Source organism: Harpia harpyja, chromosome 1 (assembly GCF_026419915.1).
Source record: "Harpia harpyja isolate bHarHar1 chromosome 1, bHarHar1 primary haplotype, whole genome shotgun sequence".
NCBI lineage: Eukaryota > Metazoa > Chordata > Aves > Accipitriformes > Accipitridae > Harpia > Harpia harpyja.
In genome coordinates this window covers 15,564,400-15,584,695 of record NC_068940.1, presented here as the reverse complement: position 1 = coordinate 15,584,695, position 20,296 = coordinate 15,564,400, and the positions used below count along the sequence as shown (strand labels likewise).

General features: G+C 41.8%; 1 protein-coding gene across 3 annotated transcripts; it reads right to left on the bottom strand.

Annotated features, from left to right (window-relative positions):
• Nucleotides 1–274: 274 nt before the first annotated feature.
• LOC128138914 (MARVEL domain-containing protein 3-like) lies at nt 275–20,062 on the bottom strand. 3 transcript variants are annotated; one of them, XM_052780644.1, is made up of 5 exons: nt 19,974–20,016; nt 18,564–18,719; nt 16,350–16,500; nt 14,950–15,119; nt 275–1,161 (listed from the first exon to the last, which is right to left on the bottom strand). In XM_052780644.1, exons 2-5 carry the CDS (start codon nt 18,670–18,672, stop codon nt 455–457), a joined length of 1,137 nt encoding a protein of 378 aa, XP_052636604.1. In that variant the 5' UTR covers nt 18,673–18,719; nt 19,974–20,016; the 3' UTR covers nt 275–454. The 3 variants fall into 3 exon arrangements, 2 of the variants coding, with proteins under 2 accessions (XP_052636604.1, XP_052636611.1); XM_052780651.1 differs by lacking the exon at nt 16,350–16,500 and having other exon boundaries at nt 19,974–20,062; XR_008234189.1 differs by lacking the exons at nt 14,950–15,119; nt 16,350–16,500; nt 18,564–18,719; nt 19,974–20,016 and adding an exon at nt 6,408–10,269 and having other exon boundaries at nt 1,030–1,161.
• Between the last annotated feature and the right edge of the window lie 234 nt (nt 20,063–20,296).

Sequence of the window (20,296 nt, the reverse complement as noted above, 5' to 3'; positions counted from 1 at the left end):
GGTGTGGCATAAGGCAATAGGATGCATTGACAGGCACAGGATCTGTTGAAGGCTGCCCATCCTAGCTGTGTAGTCAATTCCTCACGTCATGGGAGAGGAAAGGAAGTGGTTATTAGCACATGTTTGGCAGCACTGTGGTTGCAACCTGTTAACAGCAATTATCCAAAATTGCTGTTTGGATTTGCTCTGTGCAGGATGAAAAAATTACAATCACACACATTTTAAACACCGGAGTCCAGCTTGAGAGACTGATGCAAAAAACCTTGTTAAAACATCTGCTCAATGTCAATTTTATTACATCATGTTATAGCAGTATTGCTACATTTGGTGATTCAATACACTTCAGCACCTTGTAGGACAATATATTGTGGACTGGACGCCTGTTTAGCATGCGACACCCAGTGTCTGTCCCTTGCTGAAGGCCCAGCTCACTGGCACAGTCCCAGAGCTGACTTCACACTAATGTGGCAAGAGCCTGGATGTTGTGGGAGCTTTCAGAGGTCCTGTGGACAGCATGGTGGTTTCTGACGCCTCTGTCTCTATTGCCGCTTTTGGGGCTGTGCTGAGCCTTGGCTGCATGGCTCTGGAAGGCGCGGACAGTTCGGATAGCAAGGATGCAGACCACAAAGCTGGCAAAGTACAAACAGGCGGCAGCGACACCAAAAAGGCCGACGGCCGCGTCGCCGCCCTGGACCACACAGTTCATGGAGGTATAACCACGGCGCGCATACAGCCTCTCGCGCCTCTTGCAAACTTCTGTGGAGTTCACCTGGCTGACAAAATGCAGGTAGAGGCCGACCGCCGCGACGTACGCCACGCCAGCCAGCAGGTTGAAGGCACATTCGCCTACCAGCAGCCCCATCCTGAGCTGCTGGATGGGTTTTGCCCCCACGACAAGGAAGACGAGGGTAAGTACTGCTGCTGTTAAGCTGAAGGCTACTCCGCCGTACACGCAAGGGGCTCTCATCTGGGTGAACTGCATGTCTAGCTCCCTCACCTCCTGGAGCTCTGTGCCCTCAAAGGGGCTATAGGCCGAATTCAGGCTAAAGGATCCAGTGCCGAAGCCACCAAGGGACGTGAAGCCTGCAACAGAGGCTTGGGCAGCGCCCACACAAATCAGCACCAGAAGGTTAACCGTGATTTCCACAAACTTCAAAATGCCTGTAAGGAGCAGAAAGATGGGAATAGATATCAAAATCATGTCTTGTGCAAACTGGGGGTGACAGAAGTACACTAAAACCATAGACAGAGACCACTATTACTGAGAGAGTCCTCTTGGCTACAGCTACAGAAGAACACTTAAAAAAAAAAAAAGCGCAAGCTCTTGTGGGTACATTTCAGAGGTTTGGCAAATTACTTTTTTTAATTTGTCAGTGTGCTTGATAAATGGATCTTCACACAGGGAAAGAAATCCATAAAAAATTTTACTGTGCTTGTGTTAGTGCCAAGGCAAGCGCACAGTGATTGTATTTTGGCCTTAACTACTTGGCATAAGCACACTGAGCAAGAAATATCCAGTATGAACAAAATGCTGAGCTTAAAGCTGACAAAAACCTAGAAGATTCTAATGGCTTAAAAATATTGTTCAGTTATTTAGGTCCTTTAAAACGTGTTTACTGCTTTAACTTACACCCTTTTTTTGTCTTTCTAAGTGTTTGTTAATTTAAACTTCTTATCTAACCAGATGCAACTTCCACTTCATCTCTTTCAGAGATAAAAATCTCTTCATAAATCTGAAGAAGCAGTTCCTGATTGCACAAAAAAAGGAGGAGGGGAAGGAGGCAAAAACCACCTTATATGCAGAGGTAAGTTAAGTGAATTTGATACCAGGTCATGTGTTCTCTTCCACACCCCCAGCTTCAGAAGAAAGCCTTATGACTTCTGAACTGACTCTTCTCTTCTTTTTTCTTATGTTATGCTACTGATAAAAGTAACCAAGGTTTTTTTTAAGAAAAAAAAAAAAAACAAACCCCTGGATAAATGACGACTTTTTGTGGTAGTTGCCTGTCAGGAAGGTGCAGCATCTGTTAGATAAATTTGATTATTCTGTGACTGCTCACTAGGGGTCAGACTAAGATCAGTAAACATGACGGATGTTGAAGTGTAGCACAGCTAGACTTGCCTATTCGGGAAATGAAAACCCCTAGTGCAACAGGCGTGTTGCTCCTCAAGTTCTGAAGTTAATTACAGAATTGTGAATCTTATTATTTCATTGCAGTCTGACAGCCAAGAACGTAAGATGCTCGACACAGTGGTCCTATATTTGTCTTTAAAGTGGGGCAGGATCTGCAATTTGCATACAGACTTTTATTTTATGCTGCTAACGTTGATCAGCATGGCATTTTCCTCTTTAGCAATGGCTTGGTTGCTGTCAAGGCTGTATGGGCTTGAAAAGAAAGGGCTGAAGCAGCATGCAAGTGAATTAGACAAATTCCTCTCGTGTTGCCAGATGCTTCTAACTGAAGAAAGCCAGTGACAGCCACCATGAAGGATTATCGGATATTCTCATTCTGCCCATTCTTATTCCCTCCACAGAGGGCTGAGGTAACAAGCACCTTCCTGCTGCCACTTCCTCGTCACCGGAAGTTGCTTGCAATGGTTTGACAAGGGCCTTTGGCCACTTCAGGAGTTCCTGCTTCCCCCATACCCAGACTGGTCCCCTCACTTCTGCTAATGAGCTGTAAGTAGGTACTGAGCCCATTCACGTCATGGCCTTGCAAACCATCCCAGAAGCACAAAGGAGAGCAGTGATAATGGTGGTAATACCTGGGAATAGAATATCTGAGGCTCGGCATGTTTCAGTTTGCGTGCACGTGTGTGTGTGTACATATATACATACGCAGGTGCGTACATAGATTCCATATCCTAAAAGGAATTAGGTAAAGCAGGCAGAGGAGACAAAGTGCTCTTGTTGAGGAGGAACTAAGCGTGCAGTTCTGTCTATGTGTTCTTTAGAGGTGATGCTGATTTCTGCATGACAACATGCCTTTTCCTTGACCCTTCCGCACAACCATTTCTGTAAGGCAGGGCAATAACCATGCTGGTTACCAAATCTGTTCAGGAGGCTTCAAATATTTCAAAGGAAATACTTGTGAAGCTAAACGCAAAGAGAAATTTACATCTTGGTCCATGAGACAGGATTTGGAACTCCTTGTACCAAATTCAAAGAATGCAGCCAAAAGACTCAATGTTTTTAATGGGTACAGAGTCATCACTTTACCAGGACTGTTCAAAATATTTTGAAAGAGTAATAGCTGTACAGGACATTCATTGGAACTGGATCAGATATTTTTTGTCTGCTCAGTTGAGCTGTATAATATGCCTTCCAAATACAGGGAATCAATTTAGGTCCTCAGGCCCCTGGACGGCGTTGGACGCAGAAGGCCATTTCCCTTTTTAAGGGCCGACTACTGATTTCCTAGATGCTCCATCAGGAAGCAGTTCTTAAAAGTCTACAGGGAGGAAAGACCATTTGATTAAGGGAAACATAAATTTTAAATATGTTTGGGAACTTGGAAGTTGGAAATTCATGACCAGTCAGCTTTCTTCTACTGCTGTCTTCAGAATTTCCTTTTCGTCTATCACTGGTGAGGCACTCTGACCCACTGAGCATCAACTTTTCCTGTACATCATCTTGCTGAGCTTTAGAAAAGGCAATTTTCTGTTGTCAAAGTAGTCAGCACCTGCTGCTAACCTCCCCGCATTTATAACTAACCCCAATCCTCAATGACCCTGCTCCAAAGCTTCCTATGTATTCACACAAATTCTGTATGCAACCCCTTAACATCACTGAGCTGATTGCTGGTACCACAGTAGAGCTGGCAGAACGTGTCTCTTTGCTCATGGGATGACAAATATGATCAGTGTAGGTCTACTGTATTTTTAATGGCAGCAGTAGATGCTTTAATGGCATGCTTGAAAAATTTCCTTAGACAGGGCATTCAGGTTGGACAGGTTTTGTATGTACCTGTACAGTTTTCACATATGCCCGCTGCAGAAATGATTAGAGTAATTAAACAATGGAGAGAGGCTCATTAGCAGTTACTCCATCAGTCATTTGCATCACATGGATTAACTTTAAAAAAAAAAATAATGCAATAACAAAGCCTCCTGTATTAAAGAAAATCCTAAAATGATAAGCAGTATGTAGAACGAAGGTGTGAATTACAGGTCTACAATGAGAGCCAGCAGAGTTTGTGAAAGCAGCAGACAATTAGTAGAAGACCCTAAGGCCTTGTACAATCATCAGGGCTTTGATGGAAATATTAAGCCCTACAGCATGTTCAGATCTTGACCCGGACACCCCAAAAGCCTCATGCAACTTTGATCTGTGACAGTTACAAGCTGATACCCAATCCTACTAGAGTAGTATGAACAGGATAGACAGACTTGAGAAATAAGGAATAAAAGGACAGTTAAGTTTTGAAACTTAGCTCTGTCAAGGTATGCCAACACACACATACCAGCAGTGACCTATGTCAAGCAGTGTGCTGCTGGCAGAAAGGGCTGATTTAAAAGCCATGCTTCTGAGTCTGTGCTGCCACTCCTGCTTTCACAGGCCGGTTAGGTACATTATAGCTGAGTTACAGCTGCAGAAACTAGACTGCCAAAGGTCTTCCTACAGGGAAGTTACTTACCTCTACAACTATTCCCTAATCTCATGCAACAATGAACACATTACAAGACTTGAGTGTAAAATGACAGAAGGTCTAAAAATCTCAGCTCTCCACTGGTTTGGTTATTTTCTCCTTTCTCAAGTTCAAAATCTTGGGATCTATCTAAAATGTTACTGATTTGTATCAAAATTAGCACAGTGAACAGCTGGCTTTGGGAACTAACCCTCTCTGTACTGAGCAAGTAACGAGACTCAAGTCTGGGCGCCTGGATTTCCATTTCCTTTCCAACTGCTTTTCAGCACTGAAGGTGAGAACGGCTGCAATCTAGAAGACAGTAGGTGTTGCCAGAGCTTTCCAGAGAATTGTGTCATACATTCCATAAAATCTAAATCTGCAATGGATACTAACTTCAATGTATCATACTTGTTAACTTTGAAGCCAGTCTTTTTTTGCTGCGGGTAGGCTTCCTGCTAGAACAAACAGCAGCCTTCCAATTTATACTATTAATCTACTATTCACTTTTTCTTTCCCTTCCGTTCCAGGTGCATGCTGGGCTATTACCATGGTATTAACCCACTGATCAGTGGTTTTGTCGTCTGTCATATGGTGGGCTCAAACATCCAGCAAAGCAGCCAGGCAGGATGTTAAGGGTACAGATCCACAGGCAGCTGACCTTATTCTAATGGCTCCTACCCTTGGCTGGGCAGTCACCACTTTTTTCCCCTACCCAGTAATAACTCCGGCCTAGCATTAGGCCCTTCCAAGAGCTGTTTTAATAGATTAAAATAGCAGGAAACGATTCAACCCTTTTCTTGTGTGCTGCTGTTTTTTCCTGCAACTTTAGCAACTTGAAGTGACTCAGAGCGTATCTGATGAGCAATCATGCTGGCATGAGTTTAGCAGGGGAAATAACATGGCCAGGACCAGAGAAAGACCAGAAACTCTCCTTTTCAGGTGAGATGAGATGTTAAATCTGCATGCTCTGCTTCACAGAACTACACTGCGGCTGACTGTGTCGTACCCAGTAACTCAACTGTGTGCTCAAGTCTCATGTGTGTTGGAAGCTGTGAAGAGGCTTTTTCATCCAGGCACTGTGGCAGGATGGCCCCAATGTTCAGGTGTCAGGATCACAGTGTGCGTACATAAAGTAAAATGGTCAATTCACATTTGTTCCTATGTTTCTGCAGCTGACAAGAATCAAACTGTAGAACAATCGGTTTTGGCTGTTTCTGCTGAACTCCCCTGACCCCACGAGGGCCTGACTAATAGAGGAGGCCTTCAAAGTGTCTCCCTCCACTGCGTCTTGGCACAGGAGTCACTTTTTTCCTCTGTTGACTGCACATGGATTCTTTTGGTATCATTCTTTCCTCGTAACATCCCTGTGTACTTCTAAGATATTTTATGTTTGTCATTCTCCATTATGGCTTGCTTTCTCCCTCTGCTTCCTTTGCAGGCCACGTACCACTGGGACCAGCAGTACCCAGCTGGCACTCTGGGGTGCCCAGCTTGCCCCTCTGGGACACCTTGACCCCAGCGGCAGGGCAGCAGTGGTAGGAGCCCCACAGGTCAGTGGTGCCTGTGTCACATCCCGTTCAAGGTCACTCCAGGAGAAGGGAAGAGAGGAGTTCGAGGCTACAACACACACATTAAAAAGCATTCTCCCAGCCTTTCTCACTGACAGTTGTCTTTTGGTTTTTTTCCCAGTTTGGGTAGCTTTCCACTTGTCAGAGGTAATTTTTTTTTTTTTTTCAAAGAAGCAGACAAGTATTTTGACCATATATAGTGACTTACAAAAGCAGCAGTCAGTCCTGAAAAGGATCTCAAAAGCTGAACTTCTCTTGCCAGTGCAGGTTTGGCATTCCCCAGCGAGTAAAGGCACAGCTCAATGCGCAGCTTTGGTCACCTCTCTGCTAAACTGAGTCAGTTGCGGGAGGAATAGATAAGGGGGAAGGGGGAGAAAACGTCAAAGGAAAGAGGGGTTTTGTTCTGCTTTTGGAAGAGGACAAAAATGTAACAGAAGTGGGGAGGAACCAAAACAGTGGAGGAGAACTGAACAAGGGAAATGAAATGGAGACAACAGTTGCAACAGATTAAAAATATTAAATTTGGATGCAAAGTATTAAAACATCTTGCTAATGGTATTATTTCCCTTACGTATACCAGTACAAAACCAGTAATGAGAATTCAACCAACTTCACTGATACAGGATCAGGGCAATACACAGCTTTGTCGTAAACAAACAATTCCACCCCAAGCCCCCACCTCACCATTGTTTTTGTAGGTCTCTGTGTTCCTCAGCCAGTGGTGGGATTTAGCTTTCACTGAGTTATTACTCCATTAGGGAGATTTTAGCATGTTCAAAGGCGGAAAAAAACACAACCCAACCCTAAAACCCAGGAGTTAGGCAATGTAACACCAACAGAATCTTGGCTTTTCAAAGGACCCAAGGGAACTACATACTCAGAGCCAACTGAATTTAAATGGCACGTAAGTAAGTGCCCAACACATTTATGCTCATTTGAGATATCCGTCTTACTGGAAATCAATGGAAAACTAGTTAAAAACTGGAAAAATTAAATGATTCATGTGCTCTAGAAAGACACATTATTATTGTCTTTTAATAAGTTGACCCTCTTTAGTTAAGATAATCACTCCATTAGGAAATCTCAAAGGATGACCAGCCTTGTTTTTAACGATTCAGAGAAGCCTTACATTCACAATCAGAGTGCTCAGATCCAAATGTATTGTCCTGTTTTTCCTGTGTATCATCTTCCCTTAAAGAACTACTGTCCCACCTGCTCTATTCCTTCTGCTTAATACCCTCCCATCCTCTAAACAGTGCTATCCCATTTTTCACAGGAAAGGGTGGACTTAATTTGTAGAACTACTGCATCAGCCTCTACCCCCATAGTTTCCCACCACTGTATGACACGAAGATTTACTTGCCACCAAGACACGGTTTCAGTACAACCCAGCCCCTGCCTGCATTTACTTGTTCCCAGTAGTTCCTTAAAGCATCACTTCTAGCATGTTCTTGATTTCTCTCCTGTTAACCAAGCATGAGTCATCTTCCACAATTTTGGAGAGGGTGGGAAGCAAAAGGTCTTGCATTAAGCTATAGCACTTGGCAATAGTGATTTAAACACAATGGCTGTAAAAGACTGTACATATAATTGTAGCACTGGTAGGTCTCTGCATGGTTACCTCACGTTCTGCGTTTCAGGAAACAGCCTTTTTTCTTCCTAATGTACCCATAGTTCTTTCAAGTAGTGAACAATTATCTTGGTATCGAAACAAACTTGCAGGAGTTTTTTTTTTTTTAAAAAGTTTGGAAAACAAACGCTTCTGTTCCTTAGGCCAACTTTCCATAGCCACTCCCTCTGTTTGAACCAAAACTGAGCTGCCTTTAGAAAGTACAAAGATTGGGGTGTTATTTCTCTTTAAGTAATCATAGTCTGGCTGAAGGTAGGTCAGGTCGGAGGCACCTGTGAACCTAAGCCTCTCATTCACTTTACCAATTGTCAGTTGTCACACTTGGTGAGCAACATTCCTGACTGGGTGGATTTTCTCCTTTAAGTGAGCTAAGATTGCCTGCTCAAGAAATACAGCTACATTCAATAGATAGTCAGTCTGCTGTATTAATTAGCTTTGAGAGCCACTTCTTAATGAGAAAAACTTTTCTTGGTCCCCAGAATTTGTGTCAGATGTGGGGAAGGCAAACCCAGTGGTCTTAGATGGTGCAACTCCTGTTCTATACTGGTAAAGAGCAGACTTCACTGGGAAATCTTAGTTAAGAAGCACAGACTAGAGTCTAACACATACCTAACAGCTAACATCAAATTTGCCAGTATCTTCCCCTGCACACTTAAGTGAGTCTTCTCAGTTGTATTTCTCCCCTCTCTAAAAACAATAGAGTACATGTTAGCACAATGCCAAAAGGTGGATGAAAAAAATTTGATATAAAGATGTGGGCAGAGTGAAGTTGCATATGTTGACAGGGCAACAGTTGCTAAAGACAACATTTGGCATCTGCAACTAGTGTAGCTCCCCTGCATGTTTTTATAGAGCTAACTGCTCATGGCCATTTGCGTTTCACAGCAAACAGGACTTACCTCCAAGTGAAATACTTCAGAACAGAAAGGTTATCTGCAGGTCTGTGACTGTATCTTGTTACTGTGCAATTTTAATAAAGCATTTTGAATAACTGGGATTATTTTAATCTGTACAGCGCCATCCAATTCTCGCTACTAATAGCCTCTGTCTTCACAATTACAAGATTAAAAAACTCGATGGCAAATTCAGTCTGTTAGTCACACTGTATTTAAAATATACTTTGTAACAGATAGGAGGGGTAAGCCATCTAATTACAGTGAGACTATAGGGGACCTTAGTGCTCCATTCTTACAGCAGAAATATGTTGAAATTAACTGCCACAGGAACAGTGTATGACAGCTTTGAGCATAATTTAAAGGAGCTAAACATGGCAGACTGTAGGGGCAAAATGTGAAGATGGTAACTACAGAATACAGCAGTTTCTAATCTTGTTGGGTGCCTCCACAGAAATGTAAGTATCTTGCTGACCACTACGGAAAAGATCTAACATGTGCTACTGAACATACTTGTCAAATGCTTGTTTTCATCCACAAAGTTACCTGTATTATGCACATTTAATTACCCTTCAGTGTTTTTGAACATACATAACTGAAGCTACAGAAGTTCTTTTACTTCAGTCCAATGCCTCTTGCAGACCACTATTCTCCCCCAACATCACCACAAGGGATACAAGCACTCTGAAAATAATTCTCCCCTCCTGCTCCCATATCTGACTCCAAGAAGAATAGTATCAGGATGTAACAGAGCAACATAATAGCAGCAGTATAATAGTTATGAACAGCGGCATAACTCAAACCAAGTGTCTACTAGTGTGAACCCTGTGTTTAGGGTGACTTTTCATCTCAGTATTTTTTCCAGTCTATCAGTATTTGCCAGCAGGCATAGCTGCAGGAAAAAAAAAATTATACTGGGTTTGTAAAACAAAAGCTTATAGATGTTTACATTTGAATTAAAGCTGGCTTGTTAGTGCATGAATATATCCTGGAGAAAGTCATTGTTACTCCCTAACTCTATTTCCTCCTCCAAATAAATTCAGTTTGATATTTCCTCCTGGCTATGCTTGAAATTGGAGACTTTTCTTGTTGTTACAAACCATAATGCTGTCTTTTTCTGAGAGGAAACTGGTCTGAAGGTTTTAACAATTGTGGATGTTAGAATGTAGGCTAAAGGCATGATTGTTTGGAAGTGCCTACAATATGCTTAAGAAATCTGACACTATTCATGGTGCAAAGCTGTATTCATGGCAGCAAAGAACAGGGATTCAATTATTCTTGCTCCCCCACAAACTGTTTTCTAACCTTTTTAGTGCTGTCTCCCTTAAATGCCAAGTGGGTTGAAGAATTAAAAAAAAAAAAATTACTAGCTCAGAAATTATGACCAGCACGGTACAATTCTATACAAGGCAAAATGCAGGCATTTCCTGAATCACATACTGACTGAAGATGGGAGAAACTTAGTTTGCCTTCACTGTTTAAGCAAAACTAAAGGAAGCATTATCCTGGAATTGCATTGTTCTACCTCTTTCACACCAATATACATAATAAAAAGAAAATGAAAAGTTTTCAAGGTCAAGTGACCAAATATCTATGACCAATTTAAGATCAACAATTCACTCTTGGGTTCAAGATTTTGCTCTCTCTAAGGTAAAGGAAGCGCCATGGCAGCCAGCCTTGAACACGTCTCTCATTCCCTCTGGTAACAAAAAGCACGGAATCTGGTTATAATTTCAAAGGACCCAAGGGGGGTCCTTTAAAAGGCAAGTGTGATTACTGATTTCGTTTTTCCACACAAAAGAGAGAACTACAGAAATTTTACCTTTGCTGTGAAAAGCAAGTTGATATGTTTTCTTCTGAAAGAATTTAATCTGTAAGTATCCCCAGGCCAAAAACTCTTGTTTTCAATGTGCACTGCTTTAAACGGCACGCACTATTGTGCATAAGTTGTAAGAAATGGCTATTGCAAGCAGTAGTTCCAAGGCTGATGAAAGGTTTGTCTTTATCACAAATGGTTTATGTCCAATTCCCATATAATTATATAGAGCATCTAGACAGCTTTACACTAGTCTATAAGCTGTTCCTCAAGTCTCTTTCACTACTACAGAAACAGAAGGCAGCAGACTTCTGTGTTTCTGTTGCCTTTTGAATCTGTAATCTGCAGATCCACAAGTGTGACATCCCTATGAAAAAAAACATAGAAAAACTAGACATAAAGATCGCATAGCAGGGAAGAGTCAATAGTTTGTTAGAGGAAAGTCATTTGAAAGAATCAGCAGATATATGAAGAAAGGCAATCCAAGTGGTAGTGCTCTTAAATGACACAAGCTCCTGTGGGATAAAAGATCCTCTCACAGGTTAGTAGTGGTTAAAAGAAAATGAAGAGTAAGAGGAAACAACTAGTTTTTCAAAGAAATAAATTTAAGAGAGAAACCTCTGTTTTGTGCTGCCTGTCACTAGTTATGCCTGTGTTAGCAGTGCAATGGGAGTGGATCTGTAAAATCAAACAGTTGGAGCTGAAGACCTAGGGGCTACATGATATGCATTTTCTGGGGAGAGATAAGTACTTCATTTTAGCTCTAGTTTGGTCCAAAGGACAGAGTGCCGGCTAGTAGTTAGAGCTCACCCTCTCATTTAGTTTTATCCAAAGGAAATATAGTTTGTGCATCCTGAGACTGCTCTGCAACATGGCCCAAAGAGCTGTAAGTGCGGACTCCAAAGAACTTCAGCTCAAAAGTACACACCAAAAAACTATGGTAGATGCACAGACTAAGGAATTGAAAAGACTGAAAAGTGAGATGGTGAAGTCTGTTTTAATAATAATCACAAAAAAATTCTTCATGATTGCCAACTGTAAAATTGGTAGGCTGCTGAGAGCTCAAGCTTTTGAATGAGAAATTAATGAAATCAGTGTTTAATAATCAACCTCACACTTCATGTACATACACAAACACACCACCCCCACCCCATCTACAGAGCACACAGATGGGCTCTGAACAAATCACTTCCACTCAGGAAAGACATCAGTTTTTTTATCGGTTCACTGATAGTCAAACACCACACGAAAAGCGAGGAAGCATTAGGATACAACTACAGAACCAGAACCTTTATGCAGATGTCTGATTCTTTGGGGAATTTATCTTGAATTGTGAGTGCAGCTCTGGTCAGCCCATCTCAAAAGGGTACAAAGGATCTGGAAAAGGTATAAGGCTGGCAAGCTAATCAGAACTGGAAAGACTTCGCTCTTGATAGGGATAGAACTGATTATTCTTCAATCTATGAAGAAGCAATAGGAGCACAGTGACAGGGAGGAAGGGAAGACTTCACTCCAAAATCATAAATCTCATGAAGAAGGTACATATATGAGATTATCATTAGGTATTTTGAATACCACCAGAATCAGAGACAACTTCTTTAAAATGTTTTAAGGAACAAAACAGTACCTCTTCAAGTGGCACAAAGAAACTGTGGAACTCCTTGTCATAAGGTAATATGGAGGCCAAACATTCAAAAGGGGATTCAGAAAAGGATTAAACAAATTTGATAGGTCTGTTAAAAGGTATCAAACATAACAGATGTGAATGCAGCTTTCCAATTCAGAAAATTCTACCAATCAGAAGTTTGGAGAGTATTCCAGAGGACCGCTCACTCTCTACTGGTCCAAACTCTGATGGTCTTCCTAAATTTGCACTCTAGTACATTGTTTGAGAGGATGCGTAATTAGGTGCCTTGTATGATCCAGTACGGCTAGCCACATGATCCTACCTGAATGGCTTTGAATAGGTATTGCTCATATAACGTTTTAACAGACTTTTTTCCTCCTGTTTTCAAGATGAAAGGATAAAAAAGGAGCAGAATGTTTTGAAGTTTCTTAGATGGTATCATCAAATGCTCCTACCAGCAAAAGGGGTCAGTATCAGTTGTTTCTTCCATTATATTTGGGTTGGGTTTATTTTCTTAAGGTGGTTGTAGGAAAAAAACAAGGGGGTGTGGATTAGAGAAGGAAGGTGGAAATAACAAAGATAGGAGAACGATGTCCTTTTTTCTGCTGCTGCTTGCAGCTAATGTGTTCGAAGGATCCCTGAAAAAATAACTGCCTGTTTCTGAAACTCAGCTTTAGCTTTTTGGGATATTGCTCGTGAAAAGCATGGATGAAGAGGGCAGTATCTGGGTGAAGCAAGTACTTTTCAGAGCTCTGGTTGTTTAGAATTCCTCTCTAGTTTGCCAAACTGGTCAATATGCACAAAGATCGTAAGTATATTTGCTCGGCAAAAGAAAAAAGAAAAAAAAAAAAAAACAAAAACCATAGTGAAAGTAGAGTGATGCACAGTCAGAAACTAAGGTTCACATTTCGGTTGTTGCTTTGCAAAAGACGGTGGTACATCACTTGATTTCCCGGCCTTGTTTGATACTAGCCTATTTTAGAATTATGGTTATTGGGAAGGGGGAATTTCACCAGAGTGCTGATAAATCATTGGCAAAAGAAAGAGATGGTTAAGAAGTATTTACAGGAACTTTTCATGCTGTAAGAAGTTGTAGCTCACATGTACTACCTTCTTAGAAAACAATCCATGTTGCTTTTCATTTATAACATTTACTATGACTGCAGGGAATACAGAATTCTGCAAAACAATTGTAGGAAATCTTGCTAAATCTTGGTAATTTCAAAAATTAAACGGGAGTAACATTGTCCTAATCTTATCAACTTCCAATATCTTTTCATTTTTTTAAATAAAACTGCTAATAAAAGGGTTTATTTTCTACGTAATCTCTTTTCCCTCCTCCACTGCAAGCTCAGACATGAAATTTTTGGAAAACACTGAGCAATACATGGGGGAGGGGTGGGATTGAAATCATCATTGTCAACTGATGCATCCAAAACTAGGACATTTTGAAAATGCTAATGATGTTTAATGCACTGAAATAATGAGAAGCAAACGCAGGGAAAAAAAACACCAGCAAGTCACAGTAAGCTATCCATAAGTCTAAACAACCAGTGAAACTGAAAACTAAAAATAACCTGCCACTTCATTTTTCTAAAGCTGTGATAAAATAAGGCATGGAGTTTTCTAGAGCTTCTCAGACAAATTAAAATAATTTAGTATTGTTGAAGAAGAAATTGCTGATACAATTTTATCATGGATAAAATATCAGCATGGCTCTGTATCATTAAATATGCTCTGCTAACTGTTAAGAGTTAAATCTCGAGATGAAAAACAAACTGCATACAAAGACACAGAACATATTTATAAGAGAAGATAGTTCAGCTCACTCTTAAAATTGTTCACATATTCACATACAGAGAAATACTAAGAGCAAACTGAGTGTGTTATTTAACTTTCCTTCACGGATTGAAGAAATAATCTAACATTATGTATTTTAATTTACTTCCAACAACTAAACTCTTCATTTGTCTGGCTGCTGGAGGACACTGAAAGGCTGTTTATAGACTTCGGTCAAAGACTTTGCACCTAACTGCAAATTTCAACTCAGACTGCAGTTGACCTTTCCTACAAACAAGGTGAGAATGCTCATTGTCCTGGAAGAGGGAAAACTTTAAAGGAGTAATGGGTATTTCAGCGACTTTTTTTTTCAGTTTATGGGAACAAGTTTACTAAGTATTAAGGCTGATTTCCTCCCACATTAGTGCGCATTTCTCTGCTTCTTGTAGTCACTTTCTAGCTATGAAAAAACCAAGTTATTTCTCAAGAGCTGTTTTATTGGATTCATGTCCATAAAATAACTTTTCTCTCCTGCAATGTTGCTTTATAAAGATGTATCAGTGATGACTGGATTAAATTCAGAGTTGATAAGAAGTCTGAGAAGAATGTGTCAGAAGTAAACAAGCATCAAATCTTCAACAGCCATCTTTAAATTGCCTACAGATGCAAATATCTATTTTACTCCTAAATCCCAAAGGTTAACTCCTGCTGCACAACGTGAGCGATTATACACATGACCCACTCTGATGCTATGGATGCATACTCTGGAGATGCATTTTCAAGTATCTCAATATCTCTGTAAATCTTGCTTTTAGATGCCTAAAACGTGCTAGTTACCCACAGTTAAGCCATTCATTAACTTTAACTCTCCCAGTTTGTTTTTGTTTTCTTTTTTTTAATATTTCTCTAGCTTCACTTTGTTGTGCTTCTAAACACAGAAACCAAAACCAAGACAAGTCCTTGGAAGGAGAGGGGTGGATGGCAGGCAATAAGAATCTCACATACCTCTTGTTGTGCATACCTTTGAACACTTCATCGAGAAGGTTTCCTTGGGAGGATAACACTCTGGTGGTGGGCCAAAATATTCCCATGCTGCTCCTGAGGTTTTAGAGTAAGGGTCTAAGCAATCAGTAGAAGTCCTTGAGTGCTGGCCACCTCGGATGTCTTCTGTTGATCTACAATGGAGTAAACGACTAATGTATATTAATTCAATCCTGCTCTCTCCTGAACATTAGGACATGAGAAACTGGCAGACGCTAGTTTACTCACAGGTATCTCATCTTTTTTGCTTGCGTGTTTTGAAAGCAAATATCCCAAATACTTGCATAAATCTGTATTCACAAGGATATTTGCACTTGATCGTTCTTATTTTGGAAAACTGTGCACTCACTGAGTAGGCTGGCTGAATTGTTCACGGTACTTGCAAAAGGTAGCAAGGAGGAGGGTGTGAGGAGAGTTCCTGTTCCCATAAAAACAAGTAACAGCTTTTTCATGAAAACCAAACATTTTAGCTAGGCCACAGCAGCCCAGAGAATAAAAATGATAATTATTTTCACATAATAAATGTGTAAAGTAGCACAACTATTTCACGGGTAAGCGTTTTGTCAAGTTTATGCTTCTAATTACCGTGTCTCACAAAGATGCCTTTTAAAAGAACGAAAGCTGTTACAAGAAACAGATAAAGACTTTAAAGTGGGGAAAAAAATTTCCTACATAAATATTTCTCTTTTTTTTTTTTTTTTTGAGGTCTTTGATGATATTTGAAGAGGAATCTAAAATCGACCCCCAAAAAACCAGTTTCTTGTGTCTCCAATCAGACTCTTCATTTGTATACTTCAAAATGGAATTGTCCACTTTGCTGCAATGACATACAGCTCCACATCTGAAGCCTGATGATTTTTAAGGTTGGTGAGATTTAGATTATTCTATGGGAAAAGTGCAGTTTGCCCTTTTTAAACTGAGTTAACACTCAGGTTAAAAGAAACATTGTTTTGTAAGCGTCTGGTCTGATCTAAATGTTCTCCCTCATTTGAAGGAGAATTGGAGCTTGTCTTTTTCAAGGTACAGCTGGATGATTTTGTTATTAGAGGGTATTTTAAGTCTCATTCAGCATTATTATTTTTAAAAGTCATCTTCCTGTTCAGTTTTTATCTTGAATTTCTTATCCACTGATCAGCATTTTCAACTGTAGTTTTGTTTCCTAGTATCACTGTACTTCACTAAGGTTTATCTTCATCCAATTCCAGATTCAACTTACAAGTATTATCTCATTCATCCACATTAAATCATGTTCTTTGTAGTTTTTACATTTTAATTAAGACATTCAATAACAAGACCAATGCTAACATCTCCGTGTGCTGTTGCCAACAGCTCTATTTGGCCGAAAGATTTCTGATTTTTCTGACCTTTGTCCCGCGTCTTGTGCAACCACCAAAGCATCCTGCGCAGCTGTGTCACATAAATTAAATAAGCTCTGTGATTTATAAGACTTCCAGTTAACTTGAAAGCAATCCCTTTGGTACTTCTGATGCAGCTGCTTCTCTCTATTGTATCCTGCTACTTGCCAGAATACAAAACAAAACAAATAAAAACCCCCTAATGTTTAGCAACAGAGTACAATTAGGAAAAAAAAAATTATTTCTTTTAGATTCTTTTTTTCTCACAATGGCCTATTCTGGCCACCTTTGCTCCTGTTTTTCTTCAGGACTTTCCAGTTCTGGGTAATGCAACTCTTTCTCCTCAGCAATGAGAGGAACCTTGCTATAGGAGTTTCAGACAGAAATGCATTTGGAAAGAGAAATACTCTGGCTAGAAAGTCTTGCTCGTAAGGGATGAAAGCATTAGGCACCCCAATTATGGCTTCCACAAAACTCTTCCTATCTATTTCATTATAGTATCTGGAGGTCTGTTGTTCAATCAGCATAAGACTTCACCAAAATACTGAAATCTCCTTACAAAAGCAGCTGGTTTTGTTGTGAGAGCTAAGCAGGGGAAATGCTGTTAGGTTAAGCCAAACTCCATCAAAACAACTGATGGAAAAGTTTTTTGATTAGTTGTAGTGAGGTCTGGTGCCCCCCAGATTCTCAGCTTGACTCTAAGAATTACCTCCATAGCTATTACAGATCTGTAGCTGCAGCTTCCCTTCCTCTAACCCCCGGTGGATACAGGGACAGTCTGTTGGCCCTCACAGTCCGTCCACCAATTTTCAGTCTCTATGTCCAGTCATTTAAAACTAATAGCAAAAACAAGATGTCCAGTGAAGTGCTTTATTAAGAAGTGGTGGTTTAATTTATAGCTATCTGTTCACACATTGCTTATATTATGCTATATATAAAAAAAAAACAAACACACAAAAAAAAACAAAATCCCAACCCTTTTTTTTTTTTTCCTCTCCACAGTGCAATTAATACATTCCTGGCATTTGCTGCTCTCACTTCTAATATGTTCAAGATAATTTAACTATATCCATTCCTGATCTCTACTTTTGCTAAGGACAGTCATTCAGCTTCTGATTATTAGGCTGACCTTTGTTCCCATTTCTCTCCAATTTTTCATGATTTAAGAGAGACAGAAGAAAAATTCATTAGCTATTTTCATAATGCAATAGGATTACCACCATCCAAATTTTTACACTTAGCCATAAGTATTCCTTCTGGTCCACACAGTGCTCTTCACTGCTGCTTTTATTCTCATCATGTTTTTCTTGCTAAAATGCATATTATCAGGGAGTACTTCAGTATTTCAGCTTTTCAACAATCTTAGTTCTATTTATCTCTTCTCCCTCTTTGCCTCTATTCTTAAATTGCCCTACAATCATGCCCTCAGAGACAAAATGGGAGTGACAAACACTTCACTGCCATGGCCAATTTGCCAGTGGTGTTTAGAACTACAGACCTCTCTCCTACAATGCAGTCACTGGCATGTCCTTAAAGGAAAACAGCCTAAGCTTGCATTTAATATGCTGTAGGCTGGCCAGGCCGGAAGGAGACTTGTAATACCCTAGGAGTTAATTTGTCACTCCAAACCTATTAGTTGATCTGCTTATTGTGCTGATGGGGGCTGACCCACTATCAAGAGCCGCAAACAGCCTTAGACACATAAACAAGTACTCATTTATTGACTGCGACTACTGAAATTAATTTTGGTTTAGATTAATATGAACTCGTTCGCAGCTGAACTAGAGCAACCTGAGAGTTCAGTAAGTCCCTATGCTGGTCTCAGTCACATAACATTCTCATTTAAGCAATGCATATTTGGCAAGCCATGGCTTGCTGTCACCTGCTGACCAGCCTCTTCAGGGACTGTACTAAGACACATAGCCACACTTCACCTACTTGTGACCCAACTTGATCCAGATAACCCCAGGAAATTCACACCTCTGCCAGTGTCACGCAGCCTATGTTTCTGCCCCCTCTCAAGCTCAATACAAAGAAAAACGTTAAATTTCTAAGTGTAAAATAGCTCCCTGATTCCAAATGTGGCATGCTCATGCTTCACAATTTCAAGGCTGAGTAAATGCTTTCTTTACTATTGTAATATGGAGGTATTTAACAGCAAACAAAGATGACAGACATTATAGACCTGCTGTGATATGTTTCTTTAAGGTGATAAAGACATACCTTGCATTGTACGGGTATGGTTTTCTCGCTCTTCTGTCTTCCTCGTATCTATCAGATCCATGGTTCTCATGGTGGCTGTATTGCTTATCTTGGTATCGTCTCCCGGCATGAGACATCTTGTTTCTTACATGTATTGTTTCTTTCTAAAATAACTTCCTGAGCCAGAGAAATAAAACTCATTCATTTTATAGCTCTACTTAAAGTTATTCATTTACCAGCACTCCCATCCATTTCATGCTGATTCAAGACTTGGTACAGACTTCCTTAAGAAGCGAAGGAAGTAAAACCCTTTAAACTACAAGTAAAGTAACTTCATTAAAGAAGAAAGTTTTTCTTTACATTTTCCTATTCATCGAGTAATTGTAATGTTTCTATATTCAACATTTATTGCGCTTAGCTTATTTACTTAGGTCCGCTCTGACTCTCCTACCTTTGCTGCAAGGACAAGGCATGGTGTCCACTAAGCACGTGAATCGTGGCTTCTCTAACGTTGTCCCTTACATGAAGTATTAAACCCAGCAAACACCAGCGCATTGCAAGAGCATGCACACAACTGCCGCTGACGGCAGGGCAAACCTGGAAGCGCAAGCTGTGACCTTTGTCCTGGAAGTTTCTTTGTCCTGGACAGTTTTGCACCGTTCGTTGGTGCAAACAGATGCAGCACCAAATGTCACCTGTGATTTGGATAAACGCTAGGTACGGGCAAAGCTGCGCTGGGCCAAAAATAAGTTGGTGAGAAGATACGCCCTTGATAACCTGGTATGAAATATTACAGGGATGTTATTTCCTGAAAGCGACTTTACCCTTTCAAGTGCAGTACGCTTAAGCCCAAACCTGTAAAACAGGGAAACGCAGAGTTTAAGCATCTAAGGAATCTTTATTCTCATTTGCCTTCGTCACAGCCCTTCAGCACTACTGCACAAGTGCCTGCAGTCGATTTAATTTTGACTGATCAAGCTGAGGACTTGCCTAACGACTTCCCTTCCGTCTCCTTAGGGTGTCACTAAAGAAATAAATTATTTTTTACTTGTTTACGGCAAACAAAGAGAGAGACGGTGCCTTCCTCCGGGGGAGCTCAGCTCCCCTGCTGCGGGCAGAAGCCAGAAGCTCCTCTCCCCGCGGGCGCTTCCTGGCGTCGGTCCCGTCGCCTCAGGGCCACGACAGCAAGCCGAAACCCCCTTCGCCCCCCGGGAGCGGCCCTGCCGGCGGGGCCCCGGCCTGAGGCCTCGGAGCCGGGGCCGTGGGCACCTCCCCACGTCCCGCCGGGGAACGAGTCGCGCCCTTCGCCATCCACCCGCCGGCCCCGCGCCTCCCCTCCGCCCGCTACCTCTGAGGCCGCCCCGTCCCTCGGCACCCCGGCGGCGAAAGCCAGCGGCGCCCCCCCCCCCCCCGTCTCCCGCTGCCCCTCACCTGAGGGGAGCGCCGAGCTCCGGCCCGCCCAGCTGCAGCGCCTGGGAGCAGCCGGGCCCGCCCTCCCGTCGCCGGCCCGGCCGCCCACCCACCCATCCACCTCAGCCGCGCCTCCCTCCTGCGGCGGGCCGGCCCTCGGCGCAGGTGCTGGCCTGCCCGCCGGCTCGGCTCGGCTCGGCTCGGCTCGGCTCGGATTGGCTCGGCTCGCCGGCGGGGCCTGCTCTCCTTCCCTGGGGACGATGGCCGCGGCGGGGGCGAAGGAGGGGTGCTGCCTGCCTCCCTCCCGCCCGCCCTGCCCGGCCGGTGTCTCGGGGCGTGGGACG

Coding starts and splice junctions, on each gene's coding strand:
- LOC128138914 (XM_052780644.1), bottom strand. CDS start 18,672: ATGCCGGGAGACGATACCAAGATAAGCAATACAGCCACCATGAGAACC. Junction 15,120..16,349: donor GCACAAGACGCGGGACAAAG/GTCAGAAAAATC, acceptor ACTCCATTGTAG/ATCAACAGAAGACATCCGAG. Junction 1,162..14,949: donor AAAGGTATGCACAACAAGAG/GTATGTGAGATT, acceptor TGCTCCTTACAG/GCATTTTGAAGTTTGTGGAA.